Below are 14,662 nucleotides of genomic sequence, written 5' to 3'. Positions count from 1 at the left end.
AATAAAGCGCACGCCATCGCATCTATCAGCGTTTAGGCAGGTCGGCACGTTTCCCGCCTTTTGGGCGCTCGAAGAAACCCAAGGAACCCTAACAACGCACCTCGCGCCATCAGAACCAAGATTCAAAGTACCGGGCAAATCTACCTGACACCTTGCGAACTCCCAGCGCCAAGGCAAGACCCTTAGCGCGAGGAGTGGGGGGCAATTGATGAAGGAAGATTTGGCCCGACCTCGCAATCACTCCACGTGGCAAAAAAAATAGCTCGGCACTTAAAGCAGCGTACCCAGGGCGCAAACACCAAAGGAAAGAAACCAGCAGTCCGAACTCCCTTCGAGGAGCCCGAACTCCCTACGAGGAGCCCGACCTCCCTAATAAGGGCTCGAACTTCCTACAAGGAGCTCGAACTCTCCCTTAGGCCCCGAGCTACACAAAGCAGTGACCCGAACTAGCCCGCCTCATGGCAGTTTGGGACACTCCCCTATCCGAACTCAAGACTTCACCTCGCATACCACTCCAGCACTTCGCCTCCAGGACGCCGAACTAGAAAACCACATCGTACCTGACACCGAAGGAGTCCGTATCCAGGGGCGGCGCACCTGACTGACTTGGGGTCTGACGCTTGACAGCCGCACTTCAACGGCCACCTGCCACCGCCACCTGCCACCGCCATCTCCAGTTACAGAGACGGTTCCGACAAAAAGAGCAGTGGCGGTTCTGCCCCAGCAGAGGTGATGACACCCGAACTGGCAGAAGCACGGAAGTAATCATACCTGACCTGACAGAAGCTTAGGAGTGAGTGCGCGAGGTGGTTATGAAAGGCTCTCTACCCCCCAAGAACAAGGTATGCAAACTTTGCGCTATCTGGTTTTATCTTGCCTTTGAAGGATTCTAACTTGAGCTTCGGAGCCTTTACATCGGGTTCCCCCCAGAGTTTCCTCATCTTCTCCATTTCAGGTTCCCTGCAATTCCACTTAGAGGCAAGGTCGTTGACAGCTAAGACCGCCCGGATTACGCACCATCAGGTAGTGTTGCTGCCAAGGTTGGGCCAAGGGTAATAAGGTAATTTTACTTCCTTAAACAAGGGCTAGTATGTTCATGGGCTGACGTATCCAACCTGAGGATCAAAGAGCACGTCAAAAGGCCCCGGGTATTATCCTAGGGACAGAGGCCCCGATGATCAACTTAGTTAAATGCATAACAAGGGGTCGGACGAGGGGAGGAGCTCAAATGAGGTCACCCAAGTGCTAAAGAGCCTGAGTAGTAAAAACCCAGATAGCTTACATAGGGAGTGACACACCTATTTATACTTGAGCTCGCCTTGGAGGAGGTTGAGGTTGTTACCAACGGACGACCAAGAATCAATCTAGCCGATGCCACGTGGCATCATCCCGACCCTGCCATATGCACCTACATCTGGTATTATAATAAATTTTATCATTGCACAATTTTTGTTTATAACTAAAAGGAAGGGTAGTATAATAAATCGATAATTAGAAATGGAATTAGAATCAAAATCAAAATTAAAATTTTTCGGAATCGAAATCATAGTAATCTATTTCCATAATCTATTTGGTTCAAACAAGAATATATATGATAATAGAATGGAATTTCATTCTCAAGGGGGAATAAATGGGGAGTGCTTCAAATAGTTGGAATTGAAATAACAACCCAAACATTATTATTACTCTTGCAGTTTTGCAAACAAAATATAAAATAAGGAAAATGATGATACTTGGTTGCAGGATGAGCAAGAGTGGTACTTCTGTAATTTTGGGGAGTTAAGGGTGCAAATGGTAATCTTGTAACTCGAAAGGATCAGTGGCATTTTCGTAGTTTCAATAAAGGACCAGGTGCTTTTTGGTCAGTGTGGATATCACTATATCAGATCCTAGTCTGTTTCATTCATGGTTATCGTAAACCGTCCACCCACTATGATCCTCGTCAGAAGCGTGTATGTGCTTGCTTTCTTCACGCTACTACTGACCTGGACTGCTTCTCTTATCCTACGCTGCTTTCGAGTTTGGATGGTGACCTTAATGACTAAATTATCCCTACCGTTGAAGTTTCCTGACCAGTTTACCCTCCGGAGTGTATATACGTATGCCTTTATAACTACCTGCAGCCACGGCCCACGGCTAAATGTGTTTCTGATGTAGGTTACTAGATTCAGCTGTCAGTAATACCAATTAATTACTTGCAAGTTTACCAAATACCAGATTAATTGCAAATTAAGGCAGTGTTTGGTAAGGAGATTCTCCAAAGCTGGAAACGCTTTGTCAGTGCCACGTATACATTTTGTTCTCTTCCTTACTTTTTTTAGAGTATTTTTAAGTTATTCAAAAACAATTTTTTGGAGAAAATGCCATTTTAAACGTTTATTGCAATGAAAATAACATTTTAATCTAATGCTTTAAAAACCGACCTGCAATAGAAACTATTTTGGCCACCAGTTTTTGGGTCAGCAGTTTGACTGTCTGGCCCAAGCAGATGGCCCATTTCAATTTAAAATAATAAAAAAAATTTAAAAAGCCAAAATTTATTGTCTGGGTCGAATGGATCAATGGTTTAACCACCTTGATCAATAGGTTGTTGACCAAGTCAAGGGTTTTTGGCAAAGAAATAGCTTATGGGTGAAACAGAACTAGTTGCCTGAACGGTTTTTGGGCCGAACAGTCCGATCATTCAGGTTAGGGCTGTTCACGGGTCGGGTTGGGTCGGTTTACTGAGGTTTTTCTAACCGACCTGACCTGGTCGGGTTACCTGAGATGGAAACCGAAATCGACCTAGTGTTAAGCAAAACTGACCTGGTCTGTTTGAGTCAGGTTGGGTCGGTTTGGGTCGGTTTCGGCTCTAAGTTCATCCATGCCCTCCATGGCCCATGCCTGGTGCAAGTTGGGATTGTCAGATATTTTAGTTTTTATGTAAAACTGAAATATCTTTATTTAACAGTTTTAAATATAAAATATATTTAAATTAAAATCGAAATATATATTTAAATAGATTAGGTTGATTTAATTTAAAATTGAAATATATATTTAAATAGTTAAATAGGAACTAAGTTGGTTCGGTTTGGGTCGATTTCGGTTTTTACACAAAAAAACCGAAACCGACCAGTGTTGATGAAAACCCAATTGGCTCGGGTTGGGTTGGTCCAAGTTGGTCAGTTTGGTCGAGTTGCTTATGAACAACCCTAATTCAGGTCAACAACATTTAGAAAATAATCACCCTTTTGTCTCTAATTGACACCAAATAACAATATAAAATATGAACCGAATCCAAAGTTACTTTCTTATTCCTCCCTTATGGCCCCTACCAACTTTTATCCAATACCAATACCTCTCAACTGAACTTTCCCATTGAAACAAAAAAGAAAAAGATCTCTCTCTCTCTCTCTCCAGACACTGTTTCCAGCCAACTCTCCATGCTTCCAAGTAGTCACGAGATACAAATTTCAGCTACCACCAGTACACTCTTTTTTGAACCGAAAAGTATCCACATGAGTTCCAAACTCTTGAGGTAGTTGAGTAGTATGCCTAACTCCCCCTTTTGATGAGTTGTTGTTTCACCAATCTCTAATGAAGCTTCTTTTTGACTGTGTCTACTTGCAGAGAAACTTGAGGTTCCCTGTATTATAGTGATAGTGATGAAGACCATTCCTTCTATGCTGCATTTTCTGGGTCCGGCATGAATTTGGAAATGGAGCTTCCTTTCTTAGAGTTACTATAACAGACAGTGTAATCGATTCCATCTCTTCGCTTTCGTGCTAGTTGGGCGTCGAGGTCTTTGTCTTGTTCTTATGAGATCATCTGATTAGTACTGAGAGATTTGCAGGATTGGGCGTATCAGACTGTTGTTTTTCATCCATAAACAGTTCCTAATTATGAGATTGAAGATCATTGGAATGCCTATTAGATTGGGACGTTGGAGATATAGAAACAGAATCTGAACCACAGCCCTCGCTCCATTCTTGTCCTTAATTTCTTCTCCCCAACAACAATATCAGTGTCTAGTAAAAATCCTTGGATTCTTTCAAATGGGAAAAATGAGATTGTTATCACTCTGAAAATTGGAACTTGGAGATATAGAAACAGAATCTGTACCACAACCCTCACTCCATTCTTGTCCTTAATTTCTTCTCCCCAACAACAATATCAGTGTCTAGTAAAAATCCTTGGATTCTTTCAAATGGGAAAAATGAGATTGTTATCACTCTGAAAATTGGAACTTGGATAGAATCTTGAGATGTGTGGAGTGGAGTAAGTGACAGATACATATTGAACAACTCCTGGTCCTGAAAATGTCAAAACAAACAACAGAAAAAAATTTTGACAGCCTTTTTGTCTGTATCCAATCCAACATGGATTGAGGTGGTCCATATTCTAACAGGTCCTGGCCCATTATGGGATGTTTGGAAATAAGCCTAAGTCAGGCATCCCACCAAGGATTGATGTAGAATGGAATGATTAAATATCTGGGCTTGGGATGAGAAGGGTAATACGAGATCAAATTGAACAGAGTGGAATGATTAAATAGGATTGATGCAGCCTGACCCCGTATAGTTGGGACAAGGCTTGGATGATGATGATGGGGTTAGAAAGAATGTACTTAGACGCCATAGTTTTCCTTGATATGAACTTGCCATCTAATGAGTTCAATTTTTTGTACCAATAGAAAGAAGAATGAGATGATGAAGTTTGGGGTTAAAGAGAAAAAAAAAAGATGAATAAGATGAATTCAAGTTTTGAAATCCCATCTTTACTAGTTTACTGATAGTGAGTTCATTTCAAATGACGAATTGATACAAGAAAAACTTGGAATTCATGCAAAGTGCCAATTGGCTAGTTGCATGGTAAGGTCTCTGCCCGGTTGTAGTGGAGAATTGGGATTGAATCTTACCTGCACCAGAGTTAGGGGCAGGGGGTTATAGGTTTGGGTGATGGGCTACCCCTTGTTACAGTCAGATTCTTTACCACGCCATCAAGCACATTCCACTGCAACCTCAACACGCCATTGGAGTGTTTTGTGTGCGTCTTGAGTGGGAACATGTATGCATTTTGTATGTAGGGGAATGTTAATGACATTATTATAATTATTAGCATGATTATTTAACATTTTAATGTATTCTTATGTCAAAACCCTAAAAGTTTAGGTGAATAGGGGCCCCCGTAATTGTGTCCCTGTACTTGCCTTATTATGCAATACAAAGTACTATTACTAATTTGTGTATCTTTTTTATTGCCTTTTGTATGTTATTGCTTGTTTTTGGAGGTTTGTTCATCCTTTTTCCCAAGCACTGTAGGAGGCCTCGTCGACTAGCCTAGTTTGTGATACCCTAGATTATGTAGCCTCCATGAAGCTGGAAAAAATGGAATTCATCTTATTCCAAATATTCTCTAGTTGTTTTTCTTTTCATTTTGATGGATGGAGGAGTAAAGTATACACTACAGAACGTCAATGGCTCTATTCAGCTCGATTGAACTGAACCCATTATGTTGGTCATTCCATGATTTTATCTTGATTAATAATGAATTGGTTAGTTAAAATTAAGTTATTAACATTACAAATAATTTACAATTTTACTGTCATTTTTATTAAATCTATATTTTCAAAGTTCAAATTTTAAATAAATAAAGGGTCACCCATGATTTTACGCTGTTTAAATAAAGGGTCAGACCCAGTTGTCCTAATTATTAACCGGTCCATGATTCTATGCTGTTTAATAATCAGACCCATCCTAACCCAAACTCGACCCTTTGACAGCCAACACTTAATAACTCCTAAAATTTAGGTTATGTTTGGTTTGAAGGAAAAGGTGGGGAAAGGAAAGGAATAGTAAAAAAATCTTTACAAATCTTATATAGGTTTTCTACCTTTCTCTACTTTTTTCTTCAAACCAAACACAACCTTAACGCATCGGTGGGTTCAAAAAAACCGAAAGTCCGGAACGTATCGTATTACACACACCGATCCGATGAATTGTCATATCTAGACGATTAGACAGACGTACTGGTCTGGGTGGAGGATATTTTAGTAATTTCAAGATGGACATCACCAACGAACCTGCAGGAGAGGATTAACGCTTCGTGCTGGTTTTTCGCGCTTTCCGTGGGGAAGAGAGAGAGAGAGGAAACTGAGGAAGCAGCTCCGAAGGGGGGATGACGATGGCAATAGCTAGCATCTTGTCGCAACCGACGCCGTGGCTGACCGCACCACCGCTTTCTTCCTCCTATAAAACCCAGGCTTACTTTCAAAGCTTCAACGTCGTCTCATCTTTTCTCTGTACACCGACAACGGTTAACTTTTCCAATTTCGATTCTTCATTTTCTTCTAACAATTCCTTCTCATTTCGTAAAATCTCCGTGATGCCGATCCAAACAGCAAAATCAGGTAACCACTCCTCATTTGATGAAGACGAATCACCTTTCGTCTCTGCTTTTGTGTTCTAAATCATTTGCTTTTGGGTTGCTTAATTCTCGCGTTGTTGTTTTACTGATTGTACAATTCGATTTCCCCACTCGTTCTATAATACTTGAGCTGTTTATGTTCTATTCTTCTTTTTGTTGCCTTATCTCGGGTTCCTGGAAATGAATTAGTTCGAGAAGTGGTCCACTCCTGCTGATCATCCTTCACCTTCTATTCTTTTGTATCTTTTGTACTTCAATAAATTTATTGAAACATTGCTAGTGTAACTTCTCTGTGTATGTTTCTTTCCTTTTCTTATTGAGTTTCTTTTTCTAAATGTTTAGTAATTTTCTCCGGTGAAGTACTGGAAACTATGCGTCCTACACAGTTCTGTTTCTTTACATAGTTATGTTATTTTACTTGACATAGTAAAGAGGGTTAGGGTTATACTGAGCTTTATGTCTTACTATTTAATATTTCAGTAATTCAAACACCAGGAATTTATTTTTATTTGTTTTAATTTTTTTTTTCTGTTATTCTGGATTTGAGGTTCATTTAGTTTCTATTCCCATATATCCCCGCAATGGGGAGTCAGAGAAAAGGAAGTATAAATAACCTTGTTTGTTCGAGGAGATCAAATTGAATATGGTTATTCCTGACAGAATTTAAGCAGACATGTTTGTCAAATTCCCTTCTTGTTGAACAAAAATGGGCTTTCTTAGTGCAATACTTTTGATGTTATATAACATAAAATTGTTTACTGAAAGTGGCAAAGCAGCCTGATCATTATTTCTGTTGTACACTGTGGTGATAATATTTTGGAGTTAATTACTAGTTTCCTGTCACCCCTTGTAATCCTGTCATAGTTTTGGGAATTTAAGATTGTAAATTTTTTTCCCTTTTCTCTATTGACAGGGATCCTTCCTCTAGCACGGGGATGCTCATGGATACAGGACAATTCCATGTGTTCTGATTCTGATAATATCAGCAGCAAGAGATGGAGACAGGGTCCTTTGCATTCAGTTTTTCCTGCCACATCTCCAGTGGTTTCCTCAGTGCAAGACCTTTATGACTTTATATGCTCAGGTTCTCTTATAGAAAAATTGGGTCTGACCCCAGAAATGGTTGCAGAGAACATCGACAGGTGGTTAGAATGTGGACTTTACCTGTGCAGATTATTTCAACTCAATGAGCTTAACCTTACTATTCCTCAGAAAGCTAGAATTTATCACTACTATGTACCAGTATTCTTTTGGTGTGAAGATCAGATTTCACATCACAGGTCCATTTTCAAAGATGGAGAAGAAATCCCTCCCTTAGTGGTATAATATCTTGTCAGAAGCTATCCTTTTCTTTTTCCTGATTTTTAGCTGCTCCCAATTACTATTCATTGACTTAGGGTTTTCTTAATCATGTCTCATATAATGCGGTTTTGTATCTCGTAACCATTGGTTCGCAATAGAGGCACTGAAATAGAACAACCGAGCTCTAAATCTATATTTTCAATCCTCTGCATTAGAAGTAGCTGAATCTCAGCATAAGCAACTGACATGGATAAAATATTTTTCATGGTCCAGATTGGCTTTAGTGCTCCACAAGGTTGTGGAAAGACTACACTTGTTTTTGCTCTAGATTATCTTTTCCGATGCACTGGAAGGTTGGTTGAACAAAAGGTTAATTTATTATTTTAAATACAAAACAATTAATTTTCTTATTTATTGCGAATTGTGAACTCTCAATGAAAAATCTTAAAGTTCTGACACTCGTTTAAATCTCAGGAAGTCCGCAACAGTATCTATAGATGATTTCTATTTGACAGCTGAGGACCAGGTACACGTATTGAAGTTAGATTAAAGACTTGTTGTTCATTTTGAATTTTCATTTTCCTAATTCAGTTTATATATATTGCAGGATAAATTGAGAGAAGAAAATCCTGGAAATGCACTTTTAGAGGTAGTGATAGAAAAATCCTCACTCCAATCCTTCTCTAATCACCAGTTAAACTAACTTGTTTGAAGCAGATCTTAATATGTTGCTTACATGTTTATTTGTTTTTATTTTAGTTTCGAGGAAATTCTGGAAGCCATGATCTTCAGTTTTCCATTGAAACACTCACGGCCCTAAGTAAATTGACAAAAGAAGGTAAGACTCCAAACTACATCATAAAGCTTACAATTGAGCCCAAAAGAGCTTATTCCTATGTACCTGTTTGGCTAGGAAATCTGCTAGCCCATTTGCCGATTTGCTTTCCCATTGAACTGTGACTGAGATATTTGATGTTAGCCACTTAAATCTTCTCAAAGACCCCCTATAAGGCCAGGCTTCCATTTCCGGTTCTTTTAGCCATCCAATAACCAATTTGGAGTCATCTTCAATCATTAAATGCTCCATTGCCAACTCTTTTGCAATTTCTGCTCCTTGTATCACAGCTTGGAGTTCTGCATTAACTGAATCTCCCATCCCTATACGACTAGAAAATAGAGCTAAAATCTGGCCCTCAGCATTTCTAAAGACTCCCCCTATTCCAGATCAGTGTTTTAAAAGGCGTGGGAAGCGCTCCCAAAACGCCCCGAGGCGTATGCCAGAGGCGTACACCTCAGGTGCAAGAGGCGTAGCCTCATGCACACCTGATACGAAATTATAGGAAAAAAAAGAAAAAAGAAAAAAGAAAAAAAGGAAAGGAAAGGAAAAGAAAGGGAAAGAAAAGGAAAGGAAAAGAAAGGGAAAGAAAAGGAAAGGAAAGGAAAGGAAAGGAAAAGAAAAGAAAGGGAAAGAAAAGGAAAGGAAAGAGAAGAAAAAAAAGAGAAAAGGAAAGGGAAGGGAAGAAAAGATAAGGGGAAAGAAAAATAAGGAAAAAAATGAGATCCCTCCTTCCTCTTCATCCTCCTCCTAACCCCCCTCCTCTTAAGAAGGCTTACGCCTCCTTGTGTTCAGGAGGCTTATGCCTCCTTGTGTTCAGGAGGCTTATGCCTCTTGCGTTCTGAATTACGCCTCATGCCTCTAGGTAGTGGAACGCCTCGCATCACTCCTCCGCGTTTTAAAACATTGTTCTAGATGGCCCCGGGTTGCCCAAACTACTGCCATCAAAATTTAATTTAATGAAGCCTACATCAGGAGGCTTCCAATCCACCAAAGACTTGCTTTTGACTGCAAAACTTTTGGCTAGTTGTTCTCAATTCCTACTTATATCGTCAAAAGAGTAGGATGAGAACAGGTCCAAGGATTTTACCTAGCTTATGGCCCTACATAAAATACTTTCTAACACACATGTCAGATCCCTCTCCTTCTCATTGTAGCTCTAGCACACCTCCACATAACTCTTCCTCTTCTCTTTGATCACCTGAAAGTTGCAGGGTCAAAAAGATTGCAAATCTGCTCCGGTTCTATCCACCTACTCCCAAAAAGATCAAAAAGATTTTCCCAAAGGCTTACAACAAAAGGGCAAGTGATTAGCACTTTCCAATAGGGCTTCCACTTTTGGAGGGACAGGTTTGGACCAAACTTCCTTGTTATGAAAAGGTTGAGGCAGCGGAGAGGAGCACAAGGAAGCAAAGAAAGAAGCACAAGAGAAGGATCCCGAGGGCAAAGGCTTCCAAATACGGGTATCTGAAGAAGAAGGGTCCAAGCAAATAGGATCAATAATTTTAAGGAGCAAAGCAACCTGGTCAAGCTCAGAATCTCTCAAATCTCTTCTAAAACCTAGGTTCCTGTTTATACCAGAAGAAAAGGAGGAGGACACAAACCTTTGAATTGGCTCATTTTTAAAATGCGAGATGGAATACAAGGAGGGAAAGAGGTTCTTGAGGGTGAAGTCACAAATCCAAACATCCTCCCAAAACAAAACCCTATCTCCAGAACAAGCGTCATACCTGATCAGATTCAAGAAAACAGGAAGAATACTATGAATAGCCTTCCATGGAGATTTCCGTGTAGCCCGTCGGGATAAACCAGCATCCCAACCATTTCCTGCAACACCATGCACACTCCTTACAACTTTATGCCAAAGTCTTTCTCTTTCTAGAGGCTACCTCCACAGCCATTTGCCTAGCAAGGCTGTATTTTTCTTCCTTAGATTGCCTAATCCCAAACCCCCCTGCTCCTTCCTCTTACACACTATTTCCCACCTAACCACATGATCCTTCCTCCCTTCCCCTGACTTCCACAAGAAATCCCTCATGACTTTCTCTACCTTCAAAATCACATTTTGTGGCATTCTAAAGACCGAGAGAAGGTAAGTTCACAAGTTCGCAAGAGTAGCTCTTATTAAAATGATACGATCCCCGAGGGATATGTAGTTTCTCTTCCAAACAGCCAGTTTCTTTGTGCACTTTTCTATAATCGAATTCCAAAATCTTCCTTCTCTTGGACTATCTCCTAAAGGCATACCCAAGTACTTCAAAGGCTAGCTAGAGGTAAGGCAACCCAAGGACTCTACTACCTCACTCAACTCCTCCATCTCCAAATTTACCCCCATTACACAACTCTTTTCGAAATTGACCTTCAACTTTAACATGCATTCAAACAACTTCGTTAACTAAAACTGAAAAATGGCAAGTTTTTAAACAAGCCTCGGTCCAACCACACCATTTCTCTCCAAACCCAAAGTTCCCAGGGACTCCAACAAAAAAGACCAAGCAACCATGTCATACCCTTTCTCCAAGTCCAGTTTACATACGAAACCTTTCTTCCCCCTTCTCTTGAAGTCCTCCACACATTCATTTGCTATCAAAATTTGATCTATAATCTGTCTTCCTTGAATGAAGGCCCCTTGTGATTGGCTTATTAAATTAGAAAGGACTAGTAACTCCCTTTATTTCTTCCAAGTGTTATTTTCATGAACCAATCTAGGCCATCTAAGCCTCACATCCCCCTGTCTTTTGTAGACTGCCTTGAAATGGTTCATGAAAATAACACTTAATTTCTTCTCCTCCACTCTCCCAAAATGCTCCTTGTTCCACTCATTAATTTTACCTTTTAGCCTCTGAATTTTCCTATGGAATTTGACACCCATCCATCCCAAGGGTTCCTACCACTTCTTCACTCCACCACTCTTTAACCTTATGGGTAAAGTTTGGATGTGTTAGCCACATACTTTCAAATCTGAAAGTTTAGGCCCACTCAAAAAGTTCCTAGTTCCAATGCTTATCGGCCAATGATCTGAAGTGACTCTTGGCAAGGCCCTAGCTGATAGCCCTAGCCAATGTTCTCCCCAATCTGAACTAAAGATGAACCTATCCAGCTTAGAGCATCTTGGGGGGGGGGATTTTTAACAGTTCACCCTCATAATAAATTCATTGAATCTCCTCATGTTGATTGTGATCGCTTGATTGGGATTATTGGTCTCATTTGTAAATCTGATCACATTAAAGTCCCCACCTAAACACCACGGACCCTCCCACAAACCCCTTATATCAAAGATCTCTTCCCACATTTCACCTCTCTCTCCATATCTATTCGGACCATAGACATTCGTCATCAGCCAGGTAAACTCTTCTCCCACACTCTTAAATTTCAAAGAGATCGAAAACTGACCTATTAGCTCTTCCATTGGCTCCACTACCTCTTTGCTCCACATTGTCACTATACCTCCTGAAGCCCCGCACCGCATGACGGCATAAAAGACCATCTTAATCCTCTAGAGCACCACACACTTCTCACCCATTTCCTATCCCAATCTACCACTTTTGTTTCTTGAAGCAAAACTATATCCGAGTTTTCCTTTCTAATCATATCCTTTATTACCCTCCTTTTCCTAGCACTACCCAACCCTCTTACATTCCAACGCAAAGTCTGCTGCAACATCTGATTTTAATCATTCTACCTCTAATAGCTTCCTCTTTAATGAACACTAATGAAAAGTAATAGGTGAAAAAATTTATGGTATTTATATAAGTGGAGGAATTAATAAAGTTGCATTTTTTTCTGTTGATTTTCTTACCTTTCTATTTTTATTCTTCTTTGAGGAATAATGAGTTATTTGTAAACTATTCAGGTATGCAGATGAAACTGCCACGATATGACAAAGTATGTAAAGAAATTACGAATTCTATTTGTTTCTTCATATGTAATGAGTTTGAGGTCACATGTTGATGGAATATTTCTGTTCTGCAGTCTGCATATGGTGGGAGAGGTGACAGAGCTGATCCTTCAACATGGCCAGACGTTGAAGGACCACTAACAGTAAGAGAGTGATCCTCCGTCTTTTTTCAATAAGTAGTCAGACCAATAGTTTTTCCTCTCTCATTATTCTTTTGCTTTTGGATGATCAATTAGGTTGTTCTGTTTGAAGGATGGATGCTTGGTTTTAAACCCCTTCCAGTGGAAGTTGTCAAAGCTGTTGATCCACAGGTTTGTAGTTGTCAAGTTTGTCTGGCTGAGGTTTTGTTTCTAGGACTATCTCATTTTTCTATGTTAACCGAACCTTCTTATCTTAAATAAATCCTAATTTTGCAGCTGGTAGTTGTAAACAAAAACCTTGAAGCTTATTATGATGCATGGGACAAGTTCATAAAGGCATGGGTAGTAATCAAGATTAAAGAGCCAAGTTGTGTGTATGATTGGCGATTGCAGGTTTGCTACTCTTGGAATTTAAACCTGCTCTCTTTGAAGTTTGAACTTGAACACACTGTATTCCTTAGTAACCAATTATTATATTCATAAGTTTATAACACAGTTCCTTCTGTATTGTGCAGGCAGAGATTGCCATGAGGGAGGAAGGCAAAGAAGGGATGTCTGATGAGGAGGTGGGTTTTTTCGTATGCACTAATGTTCTGTTTATTTATTTTTGTTTAAATATATGCACTCAGGTTCAGTTTATCCAGTTGATTATTTGCATATCCCAGCAGATAAATACTAGCTCATTCCAGTAGTACTTTGTTACGCTAATGTTATTGGTGGGTTGACTTGTGAAACAAAACTTTCTTCATTTTGCAGGTTATGGACTTCGTTTCACGTTACCTGCCAGCATACTATGCTTATCTTCCAACCCTCTATTCAGAAGGACCAAATGGATCAGATCCTAAGCATCTCCTCGTTGTAGAAATTGATGAAAAGAGGAACCCAATCTTGGCTAACTAGCAGATCATAGTTCCTTATAGTATTAGTTTGTAGTAGAGGCCATTTTTTTATTTCTTGGGCATGGTTTAGTGGTTACAAGCACTTACCATTTAAAGTAAATATCCACCAGAGTAGTCATCGCTATCAATTAAGTGTAAATGTAATAGCATGCATAATAAATGATTTTTTTGAACCAGATAGTGCTAAAGAGTAAAATCTGTGCTATCGGAAAGTCGTGATATTGAAAGGGCTTTGACCAATCAAATCTGTCTCATGAATTTTGATAAATATCATTTGATTGGATGCCAGTTTTATGATACTGGTTGATTGGTTCTAAATTTTCTGATATCATATCTTTCCAATATCATAGTCGAATCCTGCTAAAGAGGCTGCTTTGCTCGAGGTTCATTTTTTGAACCATGAATGGTTTAACTCATGTCTTACATGTACTTTCACTGTTTACTTTGATCATCTGGCCATTGTCTTTTTGTGGAAAATATTTGGCTCCTATCCTGTTGGAGGACACGCGTGATGGCTTCTATTGAAGGGTTTAGAGATTTAGGCTATAAAGTTTAAAGGTACCCTTAAATTTTCTGACAATTGATACACCCTTAAACAATAACTAGAAAAAATGAAATATCAAATTTATCCTTCACTACTTGTCAAATTTTCAAAATAAAATCCAACAGATGAACAAATAAACCCAAAATCATATCGTGGCAACAACGACATTTCCCAGCTAAAATCATATCGTGGCGGCAGCCGACGTATCAACTTAGGAAGATGATGCTAGGGTTTGTGTTGCTAAGAAGACACGATGAAAATAATAGGTCGACTAGAGCGATGATGAAAACAATTACCAGAAATAGGGTTTTCTCTATAAATGGTTGGATCCAAATCTTCTCCTCTTTTTCCCGCAACGTGCCTCACCGGCGCTATCTACATTAACTCGACTGGAGGAAGCATTCAACGCTCCAACACAGTGTTGGAGGCTTACACGATGACGGAGGCGTTGCATCTGATGGATACGAATTCATTGCCCGAGGATGGTGCGCACAAGCCGGGGTCAGTTGGGAAGCTAGTGGGGCAGGAGATGGCGATACTGGATGGATACAAATCCATTGCCTGAGTACGGTGCACACTGCAGCTCCACGAACGGCTTGCCTCCACAACCATCAAGCTTCTGGGTTTTTTTGGTGGCAA

General features: G+C 39.9%; 1 protein-coding gene across 1 annotated transcript; it reads left to right on the top strand.

The window, feature by feature from the left end:
- The first annotated feature begins 6,062 nt into the window (after nucleotides 1–6,062).
- Nucleotides 6,063–13,655, top strand: LOC104592297 (D-glycerate 3-kinase, chloroplastic-like). Its single transcript, XM_010251586.3, has 12 exons — nucleotides 6,063–6,388; nucleotides 7,319–7,725; nucleotides 7,981–8,060; nucleotides 8,182–8,233; nucleotides 8,315–8,356; nucleotides 8,467–8,545; nucleotides 12,396–12,427; nucleotides 12,515–12,583; nucleotides 12,677–12,751; nucleotides 12,857–12,973; nucleotides 13,096–13,146; nucleotides 13,337–13,655. Exons 1-12 carry the CDS (start codon nucleotides 6,157–6,159, stop codon nucleotides 13,478–13,480), a joined length of 1,380 nt encoding a protein of 459 aa, XP_010249888.1. The 5' UTR covers nucleotides 6,063–6,156; the 3' UTR covers nucleotides 13,481–13,655.
- Nucleotides 13,656–14,662: the final 1,007 nt, after the last annotated feature.

Source organism: Nelumbo nucifera, chromosome 8, assembly GCF_055504915.1.
Source record: "Nelumbo nucifera cultivar China Antique chromosome 8, China Antique-T2T, whole genome shotgun sequence".
Taxonomy (NCBI): Eukaryota; Viridiplantae; Streptophyta; class Magnoliopsida; order Proteales; family Nelumbonaceae; genus Nelumbo; species Nelumbo nucifera.
Note: the sequence above shows the minus strand (reverse complement) of the source record. Positions and strands in the feature narration are given on the sequence as shown.

What these genes read in the sequence shown, in the direction of transcription:
- LOC104592297 (XM_010251586.3), top strand. Translation starts at nt 6,157, where the DNA reads ATGACGATGGCAATAGCTAGCATCTTGTCGCAACCGACGCCGTGGCTG. An exon ending in ATTTGACAGCTGAGGACCAG is followed by an intron (nt 8,234 to 8,314) that starts GTACACGTATTG and finishes TATATATTGCAG; the next exon opens with GATAAATTGAGAGAAGAAAA. An exon ending in ACGTTGAAGGACCACTAACA is followed by an intron (nt 12,584 to 12,676) that starts GTAAGAGAGTGA and finishes ATGATCAATTAG; the next exon opens with GTTGTTCTGTTTGAAGGATG.